General features: G+C 36.5%; 2 protein-coding genes across 3 annotated transcripts in view; both read left to right on the plus strand.

Annotated features, from left to right (window-relative positions):
* LOC107701703 (XK-related protein 7-like) overlaps positions 1–10,478 on the plus strand; it is a 15,032-nt gene extending 4,554 nt beyond the window's left edge. The window contains exons 2-3 of the mRNA XM_016503769.1: positions 5,753–5,952; positions 8,715–10,478. Coding sequence (XP_016359255.1) covers positions 5,753–5,952; positions 8,715–9,682 — 1,168 coding nt within the window. The 3' untranslated portion in view covers positions 9,683–10,478. The remainder of the gene's footprint in view (positions 1–5,752; positions 5,953–8,714) is intronic.
* Positions 10,479–13,299: 2,821 nt separating this feature from the next.
* Positions 13,300–22,666, plus strand: part of LOC107701719 (CDK5 and ABL1 enzyme substrate 2-like) — a 12,030-nt gene continuing 2,663 nt past the window's right edge. The window contains exons 1-9 of one of the 2 annotated variants that reach the window (XM_016503793.1): positions 13,300–13,823; positions 15,216–15,308; positions 17,022–17,099; positions 18,743–18,839; positions 19,037–19,217; positions 19,651–19,748; positions 20,096–20,202; positions 20,754–20,958; positions 21,571–21,672. In XM_016503793.1, coding sequence (XP_016359279.1) covers positions 13,300–13,823; positions 15,216–15,308; positions 17,022–17,099; positions 18,743–18,839; positions 19,037–19,217; positions 19,651–19,748; positions 20,096–20,202; positions 20,754–20,958; positions 21,571–21,672 — 1,485 coding nt within the window. Of the gene's footprint in view, positions 13,824–15,215; positions 15,309–17,021; positions 17,100–18,742; positions 18,840–19,036; positions 19,218–19,650; positions 19,749–20,095; positions 20,203–20,753; positions 20,959–21,570; positions 21,773–22,666 lie in introns of those variants that run through there. The other variant, XM_016503795.1, reaches the window with a different exon arrangement.

Here is a 22,666-nt window from a genome sequence, read left to right on the forward strand (position 1 = left end):
TGTGTGTGTGTGTGTGTGTGTGTGTGTGTGTGTGTGTGTGTGTGTGTGTGTGTGTGTAACTATTCAGATATAACCCCCTTTGTCAAATGAAATTGTGAAAAGCTGGTGATGTGACACTCAGAGCAGCTCAGGAGACGAAGTTCATGTGTTCATGTCCTCATATAATGAGACGGCAGACGCTTTTCGGAAAGAGAATGAGGATATCTGCAATTCAAAACAAACCAGCCAGCCAGCAAATAAGGCACAATTGGGAAATCATTTTCATCTAATTTGAATAAATCAAACCATTATCTCTTTTTATTCACAAATTAGCCTTGAGACTTTTAGCCTAAGCCCTTCTGAGCTACGTTCCCATGAATATGTAATTAACAGAAAATATTTCCAGTGCCACTAACGAAAACATCATTGGCACTGCAGGCCGATGTCTAGTGATATATCATCTGCTCTCTCTTTGTCTCTTTCTATCACTATAGCTAAGAATAGCACCTTTTAGAAAGCACATTTAGCCATTTTCATGTTACCTCTGGTTGACCTGCAATGGATTTCTGTTCTTCACCTCTCACTAGTAGCCTACTCTCTGACTAAGTCTTTGCTTAAAAGCTTCCGAGCAGAGCTTCCCAGCCTCTCTGTCTTTGTTTGATTGGAATTAGCAGTAATGCCATTAAAGCTGCACCGGCACTGTACTTGTCACATTTCTGCATTACAAGGATTATAGCTGTAGTGTTTACATGTCCTTACCTGCAGCAGTCAGCCAGAGATTGAGAGAGCACTGAGCTGCTGCAAAGAATAACAGGTGAGGAATGATAGGTGGAGAGTAGATGTGAAAATAAATCGTCATTTTTAGGGTTGAGATGCATGCTTGAGAGAATGGTTGAGAGGGAGAATATGTGAAAACTGGGCTGTTTGATATGAAAATTAGTCATTATAAAGCAATTTTCCCTCATGGCTTGTAATTACATCAGAAATAAAATGATACAACTAATTGATGTGCAATAAAAAAAACACTCTTTCTCACATTTTCGTTTAACCAAAGACTTTACTAAGCATTTTGAGTGTGCCCTATTCGAGAGTCCCCTCTGAGTACTCTGACCTGGTTCACTGCACACGTTCAAAGACGGTTTTCAATTCCATGTTCCCTGCAGCATCACATGAGCAGGATCAATCAGGATCATTCACCACCTTATAAGAAGAAAAGACACCTTTACACAGGCTGCGTTGATAAAAATGACTACATGCACTGCAAAAAGTGTTTGTAGAATGTAAAAATAGGAGGCAACAGTTTTCATTCGTTTACATATTGATTTAGTCTCATTTAATTATTTTAATAAACATCTTGATTAACATTTATTATCATAAAACATAACATTTATGAACTCTAAAAATATTTTCTTTTGTATCAGCATAATCTTTGGAATATTTTAAATAAAAATATTCCATCACTGAAACCAATGATAATCTTGATGCTCTGACTGATTCAGCAGGTTGTTTAAGTGAAGAGCTGTAGATTGTGAGTCTTTCTGAATGGTTCATTTAGAACGATAAATCATTTGTTTGTGAACTACACTGGTTTCGCTGTTGGTTTTTGATTCACTAAAAATATTGATTCATAAGAGTCATTTGTTTGTGAATCAGATTACACTGGTTGTGCTCTATGTTTTTGACTTACTCAAAAGATTCGGCACATAAAAGTCATTATATGAATTGGATTACACTTATCGCACTGTATGACATTGCACACAGCTCAAGGATAATTCCATAGATAGATATGTTTTCTTGCCATGACTGCAAGCTCAGCCTATTATTTATGCAATTTGATATTGATATTGACATTCACAGAATGAATGGTTAAAAAATGTACAAAAAAAAAATGTAAAAAAAATGCTTTAATGATGGATTTGTTTCTTACAAGCACGTTAATCAATGGACTAGAACTGTGTTGATTACTTGTGGATTATATGTTTTTATCAGCTGTTTGGACTCATTCTGATGGCATCCATTCACTGCAGAGGATCCATTGGGGAGCAAGTGATGTAATGCTGAATTTCTCCAAATCTGTTCTGATGAAAAACAAATTCATCTACATCTTGGATGACCTGAGAGCAAGTAAATTCTCAGCAAATTTTCAATTTTGGGTGAACTATTCCTTTAATACTTTACTGTTAATTTACTCCATTGCTAACATCCTGTTCGGCAGGAAGATTGAACTTGTTCATTATATTGAATGGGTCACTTCGTCAATGGAAGTTTTTTTTTTTTCAGATGTGATGCCCTATTGAACATACCAAAAGTGTGTTTAATATCCATGTTCTTTAATACATAAGACTCAGACCTAAAGTGTGAGTGAGCAAGAGTGAAGGCGAAAGACACCAGTTTAAAAAAAAGTCTCATCTGTGACAATGAGATGATTTGCAAACACTGCGTGATTAATTCTCCCCTGTGGATACCAACGTAAAACTCTACCAAGGAGGACTGAGGAGAGGACTCATTCTAGAGGAGAGATAGGGGATGTCTGTTGCTGCTGGCCAAATAGCTTAATTCCTATTTGAGACACATTCCTGGGAATGGGCTCACTGGGATTAACTGTGACAAGAAAAGGAACCTAATAAAACTTGAGCTGTGATTACTGTGTGTTTGATAAATGGGGGGAAGCTGTAGGCAATGTGTGTTTTAGTGTGATTTAGGTTCGTGCTTGTTTGAAGGTATGTCTGATATGAAGGGTTGAGCACTGATGGGATAAATTAAATACATTTAAAAGACAGAAATCTGAATGTTTATATATACGGTGTTTTTTTCTGTGTTTATCGCATATTCAAGAAATACCATTTTAAAATATTTTTAAATGTCTTTACATTCCTAAATTCGGTCTATTATGCATAAGAGGTGAAATATCAAGCTCTAATTAATTCATCACATTTATTCCTATATGTCTGAACTGCCTTATGTACTCAAAATATTTTTTTGACTGAACTAGACAATAGTCTGGAAATAAAAGAACCCTCAATCCTTGGTCAGCAAAAGTCTGTCACATGTTGTGCATATTCTAAATATTCTAACTGCACAATTATGTGTTTATTGAATACATTAAATTAATCTGTTACTGAATGTTTGTAAAACAATGTTAAGATAGATACAGTTTATTCCATAAATTGATTTTATTGATGCAGGAAAATGGTATTTCGCGTTCTTCCTGGCTGGTAGATGGTAGTCATACATTGATTTATACTCTATATTGTGAAATAGCCTTTTAAATGTTGTTAAAGAACCTAGAGGGACAAAGACAGAAAGATTACAACAAAATTCTCTGATCACACTCGTGAGAAGGATAGCAAGGAACAAAAGAAATGTACTGTATATGGCGACAGGAAATAGAAAGCACTTCCAATTTCCTAATTCTGTTACATGATGGCATGTGTCTCATAACTACCTCAGCAGGGCTTTACTGTTCAATAAAATAAATGACAGCCTGATTCCAGCCAACTGGAAATCTGATCGAGAACATTCAACATTGATTTCAATTCTTTCTTTCTTTCTTTCTTTCTTTCTTTCTTTCTTTCTTTTTCTCTTTCTCTTTCTCTTTCTTTCTTTCTTTCTTTCTTTCTGCTGTCATTCTCAAGGGTGTGATCAGTGTTGTAATTTAGCAGAGAGGGGGAATTGTAATGGTATTTAACTGAATTACAGGAACTCTGCCAGTTAATAGCTGAGTGCTGATTGGTTAGCTGTGCCATCTGAGTAACCAAATGGGTCAATTGGCCATTCTGTATGTTGTTGAATTCAAATGTAGTTTAATGGCAGGTGAACAGCAACATAATCAGTGTGGTGATCCTGTTCTGAGCTGCCTTTAGATTAGAAAGTCCTTTTCAGAGGAAGCCTGAGTCTTTGCAAAATGCAGGCCTAGCAGATGATTGTCTCCAATTATATTAAGCGAAGTAATGGGCCAAGCTTGTCAGCTGCAATGTCTGTCAGTCGTCACCATGGAGACTGATGCATTGCCTGCCAATCGTGGCTGTTTGAGAGATGTTTTCTCAGCCGTAGCACTGCCTGTTTGTTAACGTTTTCTTATTTTTCTTGAAGAAAAAGGAGTTGCATGGTCAAGGTTCTGTTTGATTTTGTCTGAAATCATCCGTGTGAATTTTACAAGCAAAGACGGCTTTTCTGTCTCATTGAAAGCACACTCTTTATTCGGAGAAAGAAAGACTCTGTGTCACTTGTGTCAAATTTGAGGCTGACTCGCTGACAGCCTCTCTCGTAGGCTCTCTATTGCTTGATTTTTCTTTCAGAGGCTGTTTTTTTCTCGCACAGCAAGTTGTGAGAAGGATGTGGAGCAATTTTATAGACCTCATCAGATCAGGGTGATTCATTCTGCCAATCTCCTGACATCCAGCGAGCACTTCTATTACTCTCGCTACCCTTGAGACAAACTGAAATATCATGGCACTTCCTGTCAAAAGAAACAAATTTAAGTCCAGTGAAAGTCAGATTTTTCAAGGGGCTCACATAAATATCTTTTGGATGCACAGCTGCAGTTTTTGCGTCATATCTTCCAAAAGCCACTCTTTCCTTTCCTCTGGCACTTACATCCGTCTCACAGGATAAACAGTGCAGTCCTGGGGTCGTAAATCAGGAAATTTGAAGTAACGAAAGTAAGAGACAGTGATCCCTCCCGTGAAAAACATGCTCTCTGACATCCATGTAATCTCAAGTGCGACCTTGGTGTGTCTCACAAGACATCTGCAACAGCATGGAGACCGTGGTGCTGAAGACAGAACATGACATGCTGGAGCACTCGATAGTGCACTGGCAGTCTGCCCAGACAAGTGTACGGCCTTTTTCAGCTGGTCACGGTGACATTATAGGCAGATTCTGGGTCTTTTCCAAGCCTGCAGACTGGCATCGATGTTAACTATGTAATTTCCCGTTTCCATACACTACCAGTAAAACGTTTGGAATAATTATGATTTATTTATTTTTTTTATGATTTAGAAGGAAGCCTCTAATGCTCACCAAGGCAGCATTTATTTGACCACAAATACAGTGATATTGTGAAATATTATTAAAATGTAAAATAACTGCTTTCTATTTGTTTCTATATGTTTTCAAATTTAATTTGTTCCTGTGATGGCAAAACTGAATTTTCAGCAGCCAAAACTCCAGTCTTCAGTGTCACATGACCCTTCAGAAATCACTTACAAAAAACAGCATTTATTTGAAAAATAGAAATCTTTTTGTAACTTTATAAAGGTATTTTGATCAGTTTAATGTCTTTGTATTGATATCTTTCTTTCTTTCTATGTTCTTAAATCTTATACAAAACTAGCAGTGCACTGTAGTGTAGTGATGGTAGTGTATCATGGTTTCCACAAAAATATTAAGCAACAAAACATCAATTTCAACATGGATGATAATAAGAAGAAATGTTTCTTGAGCAGCAAATCAGCATATTAGAATGATTATTGAAGGATCATGTGATACCGAAGACTGGAGTAATGATGCTGAAAATTCAGCTTTGCCATTACAGGAATAATTTAAAGTTTTTATTATTCAAATAGTAAACAGTGATTTTAAATTGTAATAAGATTTCACAATATTACAGTTTTTATTGTATTTTTCATCAAATAAATGCAGCCTTGGTAAGCTCTCTCGAAAATGTTTTCCAAACTTTTGACCAGTAGTGTAATTAACATTTTTCTGATGCAAGTTTTGGTGATTTGTACAGAAATTATCTGGAGGTCTTAAACTGTGATTTTTACCCCAGGTATGTCCATGTCTTATATCTGGGCGTGCAAAGCCGCTGGCGTGGGGACCACGAGCACAAACACTTCTACTGGCGTACGATGTTCGAGAACGCTGACATCAGCATGCTGAGGTTGCTTGAGACCTTCCTGAAGAGCGCACCTCAGCTCGTTCTGCAACTCAGCATTATGGTCCAGACCAGCCAGGTCCTCCCTTTGCAGGGTAAGCTGATGACACCTATGATTAAAACCAGCTCACTAAGTATGCTAGAAATAGTTGGGCCTGTGTATTTGTCTGCATCATATTTATTATATTCATATTTAGTTCCTCTTCAAACGTCTTGTTAGCAGTACTTTTTCAAAATGATTGATGAGAAAACCTGTGCCTTTACTCCTAGAATTTGCACAATGCCAGCCAATCAGATCTGATGAACTGATGATTTCAACCCATTTTTGAGTGCACTATACATCAGACGGTCAGAAAATGTGCTGTGGGTGGACTGTGGGCGTACTGTCTGAGACTGAGAGGCTACTCCATCAGTCACCCAATCTGTCATATTGCTATCCACCAGTGCAGAGTTTGATTCAATGCCTTTCTTGCAGTGTGATTTCTGTATTGCATCTACTTTAAATGTGACACAATAAGAATTGTTTTAGAAATTCATTTGGCCATCATTAAAGATCAAAGTGCAATTTCTCAGCATCTCATTTTCAATCCAAGAGCAAATTAGCTGGTAAATTACTGAAGTTTGACTGAATATGAAAGACAACGGGTTGCATACATACATATTTCAGGTCATTATGCATGAGACTGACCATTTTATCAGATGAAAATTTAAGTAGCAGTTAAGACACCATTTTTTCATTTTCCCCTGGAAGAGCTCACTCCAAATTTGCAATGAATAATCATAAAGAGATTTATAATTGAAACATGAAAATTACAGTAATCAAAGGATCACTTAGAATAATACCTCATTAGATGTTCATGTCAGTGTCTTGATAATGGTGACATGTTAAAATCGTCTTTAATTATGTAGTTTAAATTGCTCCAGTCTATCTTTGGGTCTATAAGGAGGGAACAGGACGTGTGATAGTTACAAACCCACCTGACGGGTGCTTTTGATTACAGAGCTGCGAGAACTCTCTGTTGCATTAGTTCAGCTCCATGGGAACAATTGTAGCCCCTGTTAGATGTTCCCTGAGGAATTTCATCCAAATGTCAAACTGCAAACTGTGACTTTTATAGAGTGCCCAGAGCTAGTTAACTAAAGGATGTGAATTTTGTTTAAAAATGTCATTTAATGTGACGTCCTTCTTTCTTTCCATGCCATTCGGACTAGAGTTGAGAGAGCTGCAGTATTTACACTGTGGGAGCCCTAATCACATTACATTTATTCAGACTGCTGAAGGCCTCTTTTTCCAGAAAGATAAAAATGAACCTGAGGAGAGCCAAAATGTGATTCCACAACAAAGAATATCCAGTTCTCAGGAGATGAGCAGGGCACTCATCTGCCCTACAGTCAGCAGTGTAGAAAATTCTGGCATCAGTACAAGAGTGTTTCCTCTTGGTCTGTCCTGACCTGCACTTTTCCAGTCTGAAGACTGATATTATGATTAAGGTGCTTTGCTGGGTCTGTCATAATTGCTCATAATCATATTCAGTGCAATGCGAGACGGCTGGAGAACTAGCTAATGATTATATTTTTGCTGATTAGGAGAGATTTTCCGTTTTGACTGCTCCTGACTAAATGGGTGAGCTGATGAATAGCCAGACAGGAACCTGCTTAAATATTAATGAGAGCTTCTCAAGAGCGTACCAGCACTCAAACAGAATTAAAAAAAAATTTTCTGAGAAGGATGGTGAGGTGTACTGTCATTGTTTATATACTGTACAGACTCCTGTGAATTGTTATGCATTGGTATAGGTTTTGATTTGAAATCAATTTGCAGTATTTTATTGTTCATGTATCAACTTTGCCTCTGTAGGTTTTGATTTGAAATGAATTTGAAGTATTTTATTGCTCTAGTAGTCAATTTGTCTCTAATGTGTCTTCTAAAATTCCTTAGGAGAAATAAAAAGAGAAAAAAAAAAGAAAAAAATGTTGGCAAAAGTGTATAGTAGCTATAAAATGAATCCAAATTATTTATTTCTTTTGGCAGACCAAGTTTTAACAGTTGGAAATAAAGCCAAATCTGTTTTTTATTTTAAAGATTACATAGCTAGCATTACTATATATATATATTGTCCACATAATATTTTAATTCAATTTGGCTAGTACAATGAAAATATGAAAGATTTATTGTAAAACAAAAACAATAATAATAATAATATTCAAAAACTTTTTATATAATAATAATAATTATTATTATTATAAAATTATTTTATTTTATTATTTTATTATTTACATTTATATTTATTATTTTATAGACCTTGCCGTGTTAACCAATAGCCAAGTAGCTACTTAAGGCATACCTCCCAAGATATAACATTTACATGAAAATTACAGTAATCAAATGAATGGTCATTTAGAATATTGCCTCATTAGATTATGTTAAAAGGTATCCAATGTTACCATAACATTACCAAAACATACACTATAAAATTAATATAAAATAAATATTGTCCACATAATATTTCAATTAGTTTTGGCTTTAGTACAGTGAAAATATAAAAGCTTTCTAAAAAATAATAATAATTAAAAATATTTTACAAAAATATTTAATAAGCATAAATAAATCTATTTCAATGTATTATTTTAATATAATTCATTATATTTATATTTTTTATTTTATAGACCATACGGTGTTAACCAATAGCCAAGTAGCTACTTAGATGTCCTCCCTAATACATTGAAACACCATCGAACTATGCAAAAATCTAATTCGTACTTATTCCGGCAGTCTAATTAAAATGAATTAATGCACCATGTAAAGTGACCCATTTTCTCTCTGTCACTCTTTCTCATTGTGCTTCATTTGATCCAGGTCTGTCTGCTTCAGCCTCGCTAGTGTCTCTGGGCTGGATGATGGCGTCTTATCAGAAGGCATTACGGGACTCTCGTGATGACAAGCTCCCCATGTCATATAAAGCAGTGGTGGTGCACATGCTGTGGCACCTGTTCACAGTGGGAGCCCGCGCCATGGCCTTCGCCCTCTTTGTTTCCATTTTCCAGCTCTACTTCGGCATTTTCATTGTGGCCCACTGGTGCGCCATGACCTTCTGGATCATCCAAGGTGAGACGGACTTCTGCATGTCCAAGTGGGAGGAGATCATCTACAACATGATGGTGGGCATCGTGTACATATTCTGCTGGTTCAGCGTCCGTGAGGGCCCCATGCGGTGCCGTCTGCTGCTTTACAGCCTCATAATCCTGGGCGAAAATGTGGCCCTCACTGCCGTGTGGTATATATACCGCAGCCCACGCACTTCAGACTTTTACGCTGTGGTGGTGGTGTGCGTGGTGGCCTGCAGCTATGCCCTGGGTACATTTTTTATGTTTGTCTACTACTGCCTGTTGCACCCTGATGGCCCTGTGTCTGGGGCCTATATTGGATGTTGCGACGTCCAAGTGGGTGCTGTTTCAGATCCTTGTGTCTCGTCGCCCACCTCCGCTCCTCCTCCTCTGGATGTGGTGAGCAGCCCGCCGCGGACTCTGCAGAGGACTAAAGGAGGAGAGTCAGTACCAGGAGGAGATGTTGGAGAAGTGTTTAAGATGCGGACCCTTAAGGCCTCGCGAACCGCTGCGCCTCGCCTCACCCCAAGGACAGAGGGGCCAGTAATTCGCATCGACCTTCCCAGGAAGCAGTACCCAGCCTGGGACGCCCACTTCATTGATCGCAGGCTGCGGAAGACAATTTTGGTACTGGAAGCCGCAGCTCCGGTCACACCAAGGATCCAGTACCGCTGTCTAGGCACACCGAAGGAAGTGATGGAATACGAGACGACAGTCTGAGACGTTTTACCTTCTCCAAATAAAAGATGTAATGTGTTAGTGAGCAGAAAAGTCAGTTCTGTCCAGCTTTATTTGGTGAAGAAGAAGAGTTTGTCAGATCTCCACACGACCCCTTAATGACTCTTGTCATCTGTGGAAGCACATGAGACACTAGTGTCTAGAAAAGAGCCATCCTGTGGTGACATTAGACATTACTACAGGTTATTGGGTTAGGAGGTTAGGCAGGGGTCTGACCAAATTAATGAAAGAAAGCAGTGAGGCCACCGTAAATCTATAATGAGCAAAACAACATATCAGTGTGGTACATTAACAGCAATGGTGTTTAAACACCATTTCAAACCATTCTAGGTGTTTTTAAATCTTTCGTGGCAGCTGCCGTATTCAACAAATACTGAATCCATTTGGTCATAATTCAGTGGGTATTGAGGTTGTAGACGGTACAAGTAAAATGTGTGAGTTGTCTCATTAAAGGCCTTAAGACTTTCTTACATTTGGCTATTCAGCATCTGAAAGGTGCATTTCACCCCGTTTAAAACATTAACGAATAAATAAAAACGGTTTGTGTGCTAGATAATTGAAGGGTTGAGCTTCTGGTAACATAGGCATTTTATTAAGCACAGAATACTGTATGTTGCTTTCAATAACAGGGATCAGACTTTGCAAGAAACACTCTTTATGTTTAAAAAAAAACTGTTTACAGTTATCTAGGTCTCTTTTCAGGACATTTCCGCTCACCTTTCAAGTGAAAAATTGCATATCACTGAAAAATGTGGGATTTCTTTTTTAAATGTTCTCAAAGGACATTTGTGTCATAATGGAAATAATGGGTCTGATGCTGAAAAAGGGCTGAGTGCACCTTTAAAGAGGATTGAATGAATGTTCATCTCAAGAACAAAGAACCCTGATCAATCCAATTTATTATATCCCTGTAATAGGAACGTATGGTTATATCGCAGTATTTCAAACATGTCTAAGCTAACAAAGATTATGAGTTCACATTTTAAAGTACTTGTATGACAGCTGAAGGGAAAGAAAAAATCATATGGCATATGTTCACATGTTTCAAAATAGTTCTCTTTTTAGGATTCATGAAAAGTTATCAGCATTATGAGTATACCATTTTAAGTCATTTACATCATTTGGTGCAATAATACACTTATAAATGTTTGGATAGTGAAAATTTTGATGGATATGAACAAATCCATACAGTATCTTCAGTATCTTTATCTATTACTTTTACATTTTATTTATAATTTAAATTAAGACGATACATTTGGTCATCAATACCAACTACATATCATCTAATATCATCTACCAACTGATGAGAATGTATATTTTTACTCTGATCAAAACAATAACTATCTTTTTCTATCTTTCTTTCTTTCTTTCTTGACCCTGTTGTGTACAAATGACTAAGAACATAGTATTTTGCATTGACTGACTATTGGGCTGTTGAATAGAGAGAAGATGAATAATCTTGGGTTTGTGCTGTGTTTACTGATATCATGTTGTTGCTAAGTCCATTAACCCATTGTAACTCTTTCACATTTCACTTCTTGGCATAACCATTATGTATGTCCATTTGTGTTACCATGTTGGTGCTAGCTGGAACACCTCAGCACAGCCATGTATGCTGTACTTTATCAAAGTGGATCATACTCGTTCACTCTGGTTAATGCTGGTTAATTTTGCCATAGACACGCTAAAAGATGTTAAGCCTTACACTGCACCTGCAAGACTGTTGCTGTCGACTGTAAAAAGGATGTCGATCTTCAGCCATGTGTTTAATTTGGACAATAAAGAAAGCAAAATTGTGTGTTTACTGACCTGACCAAAGCATCAACTGAAAGAGTGTCCTTTGTTTTGCTTGTCATCTTAAGTTAAATGAAAACTGACATATAGTAGCATTATACCGCAGTTGTTGTTGTTGTTTTTTTCATTTGAACACTCATTCCAAAACTAAGTACAGCCACTACAAGTCTCAGCCAATGATTTTTATTTGATGTATACTGCACTCACGTGGAAACCAGCTGAATAGCAATGAGGAGGGTAAAAACATTCATATTAGATTAACTATTCCTTTTCAATTGTTTTGTTAGACCCACTGTCAATTTCAGAGGGTATGCATTTGTCTGGATTAGCTGTGAAAAATAAAATAAAATAAAATAAAATAAAATACTCCAGAAAAGATTTTGAGCACACCAGTTTAGACTAAGGTTAATTCCCCACAAACAGTGGACCAGTCGATTATGAAATATTAGCTCAAGCCTTATTACATCACATAATAATAACTGCAAGTGTATTGTAACATAGCAATAGTAATCTCAGCCATTCATTACCTCAACAATCTTAAACAAATACATTTTATGGATTTGGATATTTAAACAACATAAAGGTAATTCTTTAGGAAATAATTCTGAGGAATATTATTGCAAGGCTATTAAGAAATTATGATTATGCTCCTGCTGCCAACATTTTATATGAAGAATCCAGAAATTACCTTCCCCCCTCCTTTTCTTTATCCTATTTCATTATCCCATGAGCTTTTGCAGACGTCACACTGGATATTTACGTAACAGAATAAACCATATAGATACAATACTTTAACTCCTGTAATGAGCTGTGCTGAAACTTAGAGCTTAGCAAAGGCTTATGCTAACCAGCATTGAATTTTACAGCATCATGTGGAGCATATAAAGAGATTGTGTCATTACCATACGGAGCAGTGTCTAGTCAAACATTACAGTGTGAATACAACTAGAAATTGCATAAATGAAAACTCATGATTGCGCTGATCAAGACTAGCTATACCACATTCAAGAAAATTTTGTTTTTGTTGCTTGTGAAGATTTGTTGCTATTTGTGCTATTGTGTACATTTGTTCAGGCAAACATGTTCCCTAACAAATTAGATAGGATGAATACAGAGGGGTGCTTTCTGATAGTTAAGGGTGAAATTAATGCTGATTTAATAAATAAATTTATCATTTTATAGGCTATTATATAATTGATATTGGCATAATGGTAACACTTTACAATAAGGTTCATTAGTTAACATTAGTTAACTACTTTAGTTAACATGAACAATACTTCTACAGCATTTATTAATCTTAGTTAATGTTTATTTCAACATTTACTAATGCATTATCAAAATCAAAAGTTGTGCTTGTTAACATTAGTTAATGCACTGTGAATTAACACGAACTAACAATAAACGCCTGTATTTTCATTAACTAACATGAACAAAGATTAATAAATACTGTAATAAATGTATTGTTCATATTAGTTAACACATTAACTAACATTAACTAATGGAACCTTATTGTAAAGTGTTACCAATATAATATACAAATATGTAAAATTATTAAACTCAAGTATCATTCTCGTTATTTATCAACGACAGCAAAAGATGTCTGTCATATTTCCTATGTCTTCCTGTACGTTTGAAGCAAAATTATTGTACAAATGTATGAACCAAGACCTCTCGTCCAATCCGCTGAGACAAAGACGCATTTATATGCAAGTGTCATGGATTTGAACCAATAGGGTGTCAGGGGGCGTGACCATTCCCTCAGCCGGTCTAATAGGTCTGTCTGCGTTTAGCTTACTCACAGTAGAATGGCGGCCGCTGCTTGCGGTACTCGCGGCTGTCCTAGGACTAATTCAGCCAAACCACACAAAGAACACCTGCGAAAAAGCCGGGATTCCCGTCGCAGACAAGCAGCACTGTTGTTTCTCACCAATATATCTTTGGACGGACGACCGGTTTATGACCTAAGCAATGGAATCGTTGGCCCCAGGGAAGCCGAGAGCCTGTGTGTGGATGTCGGCGCGGCGGCGGTGACGGATCCCCCTCTGGCGACACCTATCAGCTACGGAACCTTCACCCAAGTGTCATCCATCAGCGAGGGAGCAGCGACCCCTCTACTGAGGACTAACACTTACCCTGGTCCTCTGAGCCCTCCTCCAGCATTTATTCAAGGGAGCTGCGACGTTTTCACGGAGGATGGACGAACACATTCTTTGTCAGTTCAGGCACCCCCACTTTCACCGACCTGTGGACCGCTGAATCCGTTTTCAGGATCCAGTAAATCACCCAGCCAGTTCCCGGGCTCTAATCCTGTTCCTGATCCGCGCCAAAGGTGAGTTTTGTTTTTGTCATGCAGGTTGGCAAACAATGACACTCGTTATTCTCTGGCTGGCATTGTATGCACAAATTACACCATTCATAACAAATATGGAGTAAATGTGTGATGCAACCTTCATTTGTACAGGTGTCATCTGTCATTAACAATTGTGAATTTATATTTGTTTATGAAAGCTATGTTTATTCCCAAATCGTTTCACGGTGTTGTTTTTATGACATGTGGATAGAATGTTTATCTGGCCTGTTGTTTACCAGTGTTTACCTTCGATTATGACTTTTGAAGCAGTATTATAAACAGTACATATTACAATACGAGAAACAAAACAATAACAAATCTGTAAGAGGAATTACTGACTTCCGCCTTATTGTCTACAACTTTCAATTTCATCTTTGAAGAGAGGTATGGTTTTCTAGGCATGAGTCTGGCTGGAAATATTTCTGCAACATTTTTTTGAGACCTGTTAAGATGAATAGGTCGGGGTGGGACTCATAAAGACTCGGTTGCATTTTCTTTTGCAGTACTTTAAATGAAAAATGTTTGGAAAAATAAATCCAAAACCATAATGTGTATCTGTTCATTCGAGAATCGGACATTTCGTGTAATTAGATCTCAGATGTTTACTGTGATTCTCAATAGGAACCGTTCGGAAATCGGACTACTCGGGTCGCGCCATATGTTTTGTGATTCACTAAAATAATCGAATTATAAGAGTCATTCATTCATTCATGAATCTGGCTATTTTGGGCGAAATTAAAGGACGTAATCAAATTAAAAACCAAAGAAGTTGTGAAAAAGCGTGTACTGTCTGATTGAACAAAGTTATTAATTAATCATTAAGAGTAACAGAAATGTTTGACAGTTATATGCAGGTTAATGAGTGAGCTCTCCATCCTATTTGCCTTTAAAAGTAATTTGTAACTGTGACAACAGAGACGGTGATTAGGGAAACCCATAGAACAGATGGAAGGTTTGTATGATGATAAGATATCACGGCTGTCAGAGTAGATAATAAGGGGGCTGCTGAGTCAGTCAAAGAAGTATAGCCAAGGCCATCATCAACCAGTCATAACAAGCTTTAGCTGCATGTAAACCGAGCCTCATGATCTCACTACAGTACATGTGCACATAATTTCCTGTTTGCCTTTTTTTGTTTCTTGCCTTTCATCTCTCTCCTGTTCTGTTCCCCCTCACCCTCTCATCTTTTTATGTAAGGTCTGCTGATGCACTGATGCTGGACGGGCGACCTTTAAGCCTTTATCTATAGTCAAAGGCTAAAAGATTATGCTTTTGCTTCAATTTAATCCATCACAGTTTTTCTCGAAGTGTATACAAATTGAAGTCACATGTATTTATCTCTAAATTTTATTACATTCTTTCTTGTTGCAGGACACGTAACCTCTCTGGGTCTCCAGGGCCAAAGGTTTCCAAGAAGGTGCATTTCATCAAGAATATGAGACAGTATGACACTCGAGGGAGCAGGTGAGTTGGCAGGTGTGATATCGTTTGGGAAATATTTTCCCTGTGAGGAGGAGCTGTATTTGTTTTGTTATCTTTTTGAATAAATAATCTGTATATGCAAAATCAATTTAGACCAGGGGTCTTCATGCTTTTTCAAGCTAAGGAGCCTTAGAGCACAAATAAAACGGAGTTGCTTTTTGAGCCTGGCCAATAATACGTTACCATTGTAAAATTGTATATCAAATTAATACATTACATATTCACTTTAATAACTTCTAATGAAGGAGGACAATAAAACATTACATTTTAACTTCTTAACTTATAATTCTTTAAAATTTACTTATTAACTTTAGTTTTAAGTTAACTTAAATTTGTTGAATACCTTTTATTTTAATCTTATTTTATTTTTAGAAATTATTTCAAACAATAATTGTTCCTCTGTTGAAGACCTCTAATTTAGGCTGATCCTTTATTAGCACTTTCTATCAATTTTAGTTGTTGTTTTTTTGTTTGTTTGTTTGTTAATTTAAAAAACAAACAATCTTGTTTAATGCATTTATTTTATTTTATTTTTAATTTTCAGAAATAATTTTAAAATATAATTGGTCCTCTGTTAGGCTAGTCCTTTATTAGCACTTTCTTATAAATAACTTTTGTAGGATGGAGGCGCTCAGATAGTCCCATACTGGGCTCATGTCAGGTAAGGTGAATATAAAAAATAGATGCTGGTGAAGTGGATGCTGGACTGTTTCCTCAGGCAATAAAGTTCTTTGTTATATAACTGCAGTGTGCTCTCATGCTAAGTGAAACAGTGCAGCTTCAGACAGACTCTGTGATTCCTTAGTTAACTTAATAGCTGGCATAAGTACTCACTGAGATAATGGGGGATAGATATGTCTGCCTACACGAGGAACAACTGGGCTGAATTAAATTAATCTTGAATGGAACCTTACATAGAAATGGCATTTTCTGAAAGTAGAACTGCACCTTGGCAAGAACCATTAAAATGTAATGAAATTCAGTTACGTAAGATAAAAGCTTCCAAAAGTGTTTCCTTTTTTTCTATCTCCAACTTACTTAACTCTTCTGGTAAAACGTGCCGTAAACCCAGTTGGCTCTTTTGACTTTTTTTTTTGCATTATAACATGATTTATATACAACCTTATTTGGTGATGAATTTTATACAGATTGAGGAAGAAAAAAAGACCAAACAGTGCAGATTCCCCTTTCAAAAAAAGAAAAGAAGTGTTATTTTAATATGATCTTGTATTTTACGCAGAATTATACACCCCTTTTTTTTTTTTTTACCCGACATGCATTACATCATCAACCATGAAATCATGCCTTCACTTACATTCACCCCCAGCCTCATGACATCAGCAGTGATGTAATATAGACCCTTTGACCTCATTGAGCACATCCTGTGTCACAAGCTGCTGACCTGATAATTGTGATGTTGTTCAGCCCCCTGGGAAATGTGACGGGGTTTGTTGAAATTAGATTTGGTCCTGTTGACCAATCTGCTACGACATAGAAAGCTACATGCTGCTTTAATTTAATAATGAAGAATGGATTGACTTTTTTTTTGGCTCATTTTGTCACCAATGTCATTCCAGGGCTATAAGATCTCCCATTTGCTTTGTGCTGCAACTTGTGACCCATATGCACTTGTTGTGGTGTAAACATGGCTAGTGTAATGATGTTCTGTGTGCACTTGACATCTGTGTCCTGCAGGGTTGTGCTGATCTGTGCCAAGAGATCCCTGTGTGCTGCTTTCTCTGTATTGCCTTATGGAGAGAGTTATCACATCAGGTACAAAGCCACCACAGTCAGCCAAACACTCATTTCATATCATGCAAACCCATACATGAGGGACGGACAAATCAGCTGTTCTTTTCTTTCTTCTTTTTTTTTTTTGAAATTTGATGAAATATGATGTTCCAAATTAAATTAGCCTATTAATTTGTAATGGAAGAAAATATCTTGAGGGATTTTCACAAAGCCGGATGGTCAGTGTGAAAATTGCACTGATGTTTTCAAATAAATTATTTTCATGTACACTACTGTTAAAAAATGTGAGGTCAGTAAGATATTATTTAAAGAAATTAACACTTTTATTCAGCAAGGATGCATTCAATTGATCAAAAGTTACCGTAAAGAAGACGTTAAATTTTTTTTCAAAAGTTGAAAAGTTTCAAATTCATGTTGTTCTTTTTAACTTTCTATTCACCAAAGAATCCTGAAAACAAAAACAAAGCCAGGTTTCTGCAAAAATATTTACAACTGTTTTCAACATAATAAAAAAACATTTTTTTGAGAACCAAATCAGCATATTAGAATGATTTCTGAAGGGTCATGTGACACTGAAGACTGGAGAAATGGCTGCTGGAAATTCAGCTTTGCCATCACAGGAATAAATTGCATTTCAAAATATATTGAAACAGAAAACAGTTCTTTGTAGTGATATTTCTCAATATTACTGCTTTTACTGTATTTTTGATCAAATAAATACAGCCTTGGTGAGTAAAAGACTTCATTCAACATTAAATTCTTACCGACCCCAAACTTTTAAATTTGTCATATTTTATGATCTTCAGTTTACCTCACATGGTTTCATATCATGTGGGATCAAATTTTCCTTGATCTTTTAAAAAGGGATTTTGATGTAGTATGCAAATATGCTGTAATTTGCAAAACTCAAAACATCCTCCCCAGTCCAAAAAGAGCATTTTATTAAAGCTTTATTACATTTTCTGAATTGGATACATAGGATAAAAGTAACCCAACAGAAAATCAGCTGCATGAGTCTTAGAGGAGCAAAGCACTCTTTCACATTTGAAAAAAGTTTTGAATTTTTCTGCTGTGTTTCCTAATGGCACAGCAGAAAAAAAGAATAATTAAAAGGGACTGTAAAATTTACATTTTTACATTTGAAAAACCTCAACGTTTTAAGTGGACATCTGGGAAAATAATTAAATAATATAAATATATGATATGGCTCCATTAATGTAAGATTTAGATGTACATACATACAGTAAATAACATGCATAATGTGTCATCCAGCTTTGTGCAGAACTCCAAGTGAGTGATTAGATTTTGGTTTTGGCAGTCCAGCGATCACAGTGATTTGTCCACCTGTCATACATCACATCATTCACAGAAATATGATTTATTTCATTGTTTTATTTAGTCAGTGTGCTTTATCACTTCTTAAAGATGTGCTGCTGTATCATTTTAAGCTTTAATATAATGATGTACTGTATTTACAAATAGACCAGCTTATAAACAGTGAACTGCAGCCTGGTGCTAGTATATTAACAGACTCTGTTGGTGTCTTTTGCACCAGACAAACAGCAATAAGACAGAGGATTCTTTATCTCAATATCTGAATAAAAGAGATTATTTCAGTACAGGGAAGTGTTATTCAATTCTGATTATTTATCTACCCTCTGCAGTGACTCTAAACTAGAAGCCCAGAGACAGAGACACTCTTCTGGTGGGGGAGTTGATATGGTCCCTGGACTGGAGGGAGTGGAGGTGGACTTTGGAAAGGTATTCCTCTAAGAAGATTGAGCAAAGACGTGATTTATGTGCCTTAGAAACCTTATTGATTGTTTATTTGGTGTAGTATTGCTGTCTGTTTTAAAGCATCATTGTGCAAGGTGCAGTACCGGGTCACTGGGTGTGTGTTTTACGCAATGCATATGTTTGTGTTTATACTGATAGCCCTGGAATGTTTTGCGTTGCAGACAGTATCATATGCCCGTTTTCTGCTTCCAACTAATGCCTTGGTCAGGCAGAAGAGCAGCGGCCCACCTGACATCAGTACAGCTCAGATGCCAGTGTCTCGCAACCGTATTAACGGGCAGAAGAACTTCACCCCTTCTAGAATCAACAGCGCAGCTGGACAAGATACTTGTGTGTTACATGGTCAGATAATTATTTAAATGTGATTATAATTTAAAACAACTGTTTTCTATTTTAATATATTTTAAAATGTAATTTATTCCTGTGATGGCAAAGCTGAATTTTCAGCAATCATTACTCAGTCTTCAGTGTCACATGATCCTTCAGAAATCACTCTAATATGCTGATTTGCTGCCCAAGAAACATTTCTTATTATCATCAATGTTGAAAACAGTTGTGTTGCTTAATATTTTTGTGGAAACTGCATTTTCTTTCAGAATTATTTGATGAATGGAAAGTTCAATAGCACAGCATTTATTTGAAATAGACATAGTTTGTTACATTATGAATGGCTTAACTCACTTTTGATAAATATAATGCATCCTTGCTGAGCAAACATATTAATTTCTTTAAAAAACAGAAAAACAAACGTGTTTAATGTTGTAACTCTTGGTAGGTGTGGATGAGCTATCAGACTATGACCCCAACTTACTCAGTGACCCCCAGTGGCCTTGTGGGAAGCACAAGCGAGTCTTAATTTTCGCATCTTATGTGGTAAGCTCCTTGATTGAACAGTTTGAACCAACACCATTTCAATAATCTCTTCTAACATGATGCCAATGAAAAGGCTTTGCAAGGACATCTGAGTTGCACTACAGCATGATAGTGATTCATAATCCTTGAACCCAGCTTATGACCTATATCAGATCACATCAGCATGTCATGTGATTACCCTAAGGGTTACCCATAAAGGCATGAAGCATGATATCTTATGTATCTCAGCTGACTAGGCTCTAGCTGTAAAAGTTGAATATTCACAGTCACCATTGTGTTTTAGCAGCCATAAAAAAACATAATTTTTTTTACGACACCTATAATATGACTCTCCTTGTCCCCTCCAGACTACAGTTATTGAGTATGTGAAACCGTCTGACTTGAAGAAAGACATGAATGAGACATTCAAGGAGAAGTTTCCTCACATAAAGCTGACACTCAGCAAAATCAGAAGGTAAAGTTTTTATGTAAACTAAAATGGTTAAATACCTAATTTGTTTTGCTTTAGGACCATGTCTGTTAGGAAATTTAATTGTGCATGTTTATTTCTTATATTTCTATGTGTAGACTTATCATCATTTTTAAAAACAAATCTTGCAAATCTCAAAAAGAATATGTATTTTTCATACTGTACTTTATAATGTTGAGATGCCTAAATTTGCTTTAAGCCTATTAATTTTATTTCCAATGTTTTGTTTTTACACAAAATTATATTGAATTGAATATTAATATTTTTCAGTTATCGGCTACAGTTAAAAAATTATCGACTTATTGTATCAGCCAGAAATTTATTGAGTGCATATCTAGTTTAATAGAAAATATGTTAACACAGGAAAGAAATGGTGCCCATGAAGCTATTTTTATGGGGTCTTTTAGCACATAGCACTATCACAATCACATTTTAGATTTGGCTGAATGAATTAACATACAACATGGGCATCTTGTTAATTGGTCCTAATTAAGTTCACAAACTACTACTTCTCCTCTATTTAATGTCCACCACAGTTTGAAAAGGGAGATGCGCACGGTGAGCGAAGAGTGTGGCCTACAGCCGGTTACCATAGCAATGGCTTATGTTTACTTTGAGAAGCTGGTTCTGCAAGGGAGGTTGAACAAGCACAACCGAAAGCTGGTGTCTGCTGCTTGCGTTTTATTAGCTGCCAAGATCAGTAGCGACCTCAAGAAACAAGAGGTCAAGCAGCTGATCGATGTAAGTGTCTTACTGCTTTGGATGTTCATTTAATTCAGAGACTTAACCATTCTTTATAGGTATATGTGACCCTGGAGCACAAAACCAGTCTTAAGTCGCTTGGGTATATTTTTAGCAATAGCCAAAAATACATTGTATGGGTCAAAATTATCGATTTTTCTTTTATACCAAATATCATTAGGATATTAAGTAAAGATCATGTTCCATGAAGATATTTTGTAAATTTCCTACCGTAAATATATCAAAACTTAATTTTTTATTAGTATTATGTATTGCTAAGAACTTCATTTGGACAACTTTAAAGGTGATTTTCTCAGTATTTAGATTTTTTTTTTGCACCCTCAGATTCCAGATTTTCAAATAGTTGTATCTTGGCCAAATATTGTCCTATCCTAACAAACCATACATCAATGGAAAGCTTATTTATTCAGATGATGTATAAATCTCAATTTAAAAAAATTTACCCTTATGACTGGTTTTGTGGTCCAGGGTCACATATGCTTCATGTTTTCTTGGTCATATTATTTTTTAATATGATTTATGTACTGACTTTCCCTCTCTCTTTCACCCAACCCATTTCTTCTCTTTTTTGATCTGCCTGATCCTGAACAGAGGTTGGAGGAGCGTTTTCGAATAAATAGCAAGGAGTTGATTTCCCTGGAGTTCACGGTTCTGGTTGCTTTGGAGATGGCACTCTACCTCCCAGACAGCAAGGTCATGCCTCACTATCGCAGACTTGTGCAGCAGGGCTGAAATGGAGAGGGCCCTTAAAGGGATAGTTCACCCAAAAAATGAAAACTCTGTCATAATTTACTCGCCCTGATATTGTTCAGAACCTGAATGTCTTTCTTTCTTTCTTTCTTTTTTTTTTTTGCAGAACACAAAAGAAAATATTTGTAATAATGTTGATAACCAAACCGTTTTGGTTCCCATTGGTTTCCATTCTTGAAATATATTTAACTTGGGTTTCACTGAACAAAGTAAGTCATACAGGTTTGGAACAACATGAGGTTGAGAAAATGATGACAGAATTTTCATTTTGGGGTGAACTATCCCTTTAAGAGCTGCCTGTAGACCATAGAGATGACGCTCTTGTGTTATGGCAGTTCGGGAAGGTTATTTTTATTATTTATTGATTAAATAGATAAATGACATTTTCTCAGCACTCCATCTTCACTTGTTTATGTCCTTCATGGAACTGATTTTATAAATCAAACACATTTATGGAGAGGCTTACTTTAAAGGAACACTGCACTATTTTTGAAAATAGGCTAATTTTCCAGCTCCCCTAGAGTTAAACAGTTGAGTTTTACCGTTTTCGAATCCATTCAGCCGATCTCCGGGTCTGGCGGTAGCACTTTTAGCTGTAGCTTAGCATAGATCATTGAATCTGATTAGACCGTTAGCATCTCGCTCAAAAATGACCAAAGAGTTTCTATATTTTTCCTATTTAAAACTTGACTCTTCTGTAGTTACATCGTGTACTAAGACCGACGGAAAATGAAAAGTTGCGATTTTCTAGGCTGATATGGCTAGGAACTATAATCTCATTCCGGCGTAATAATCAAGGAACTTTGCTGCCGTACTATGGGTGCTGCAGGCGCAATGATATTACGCAGCGCCTGAAAATAGTCCCCAGCACGCTCCCTGTGCAAGCAGGTGGTCACGTTGGTTATGTTGACGGAAGTTAGCCTATTTTCAGGCACTG

This window comes from Sinocyclocheilus anshuiensis, unplaced genomic scaffold, assembly GCF_001515605.1.
Source record: "Sinocyclocheilus anshuiensis isolate Anshui unplaced genomic scaffold, SAMN03320099.WGS_v1.1 scaffold1658, whole genome shotgun sequence".
Taxonomy (NCBI): Eukaryota; Metazoa; Chordata; class Actinopteri; order Cypriniformes; family Cyprinidae; genus Sinocyclocheilus; species Sinocyclocheilus anshuiensis.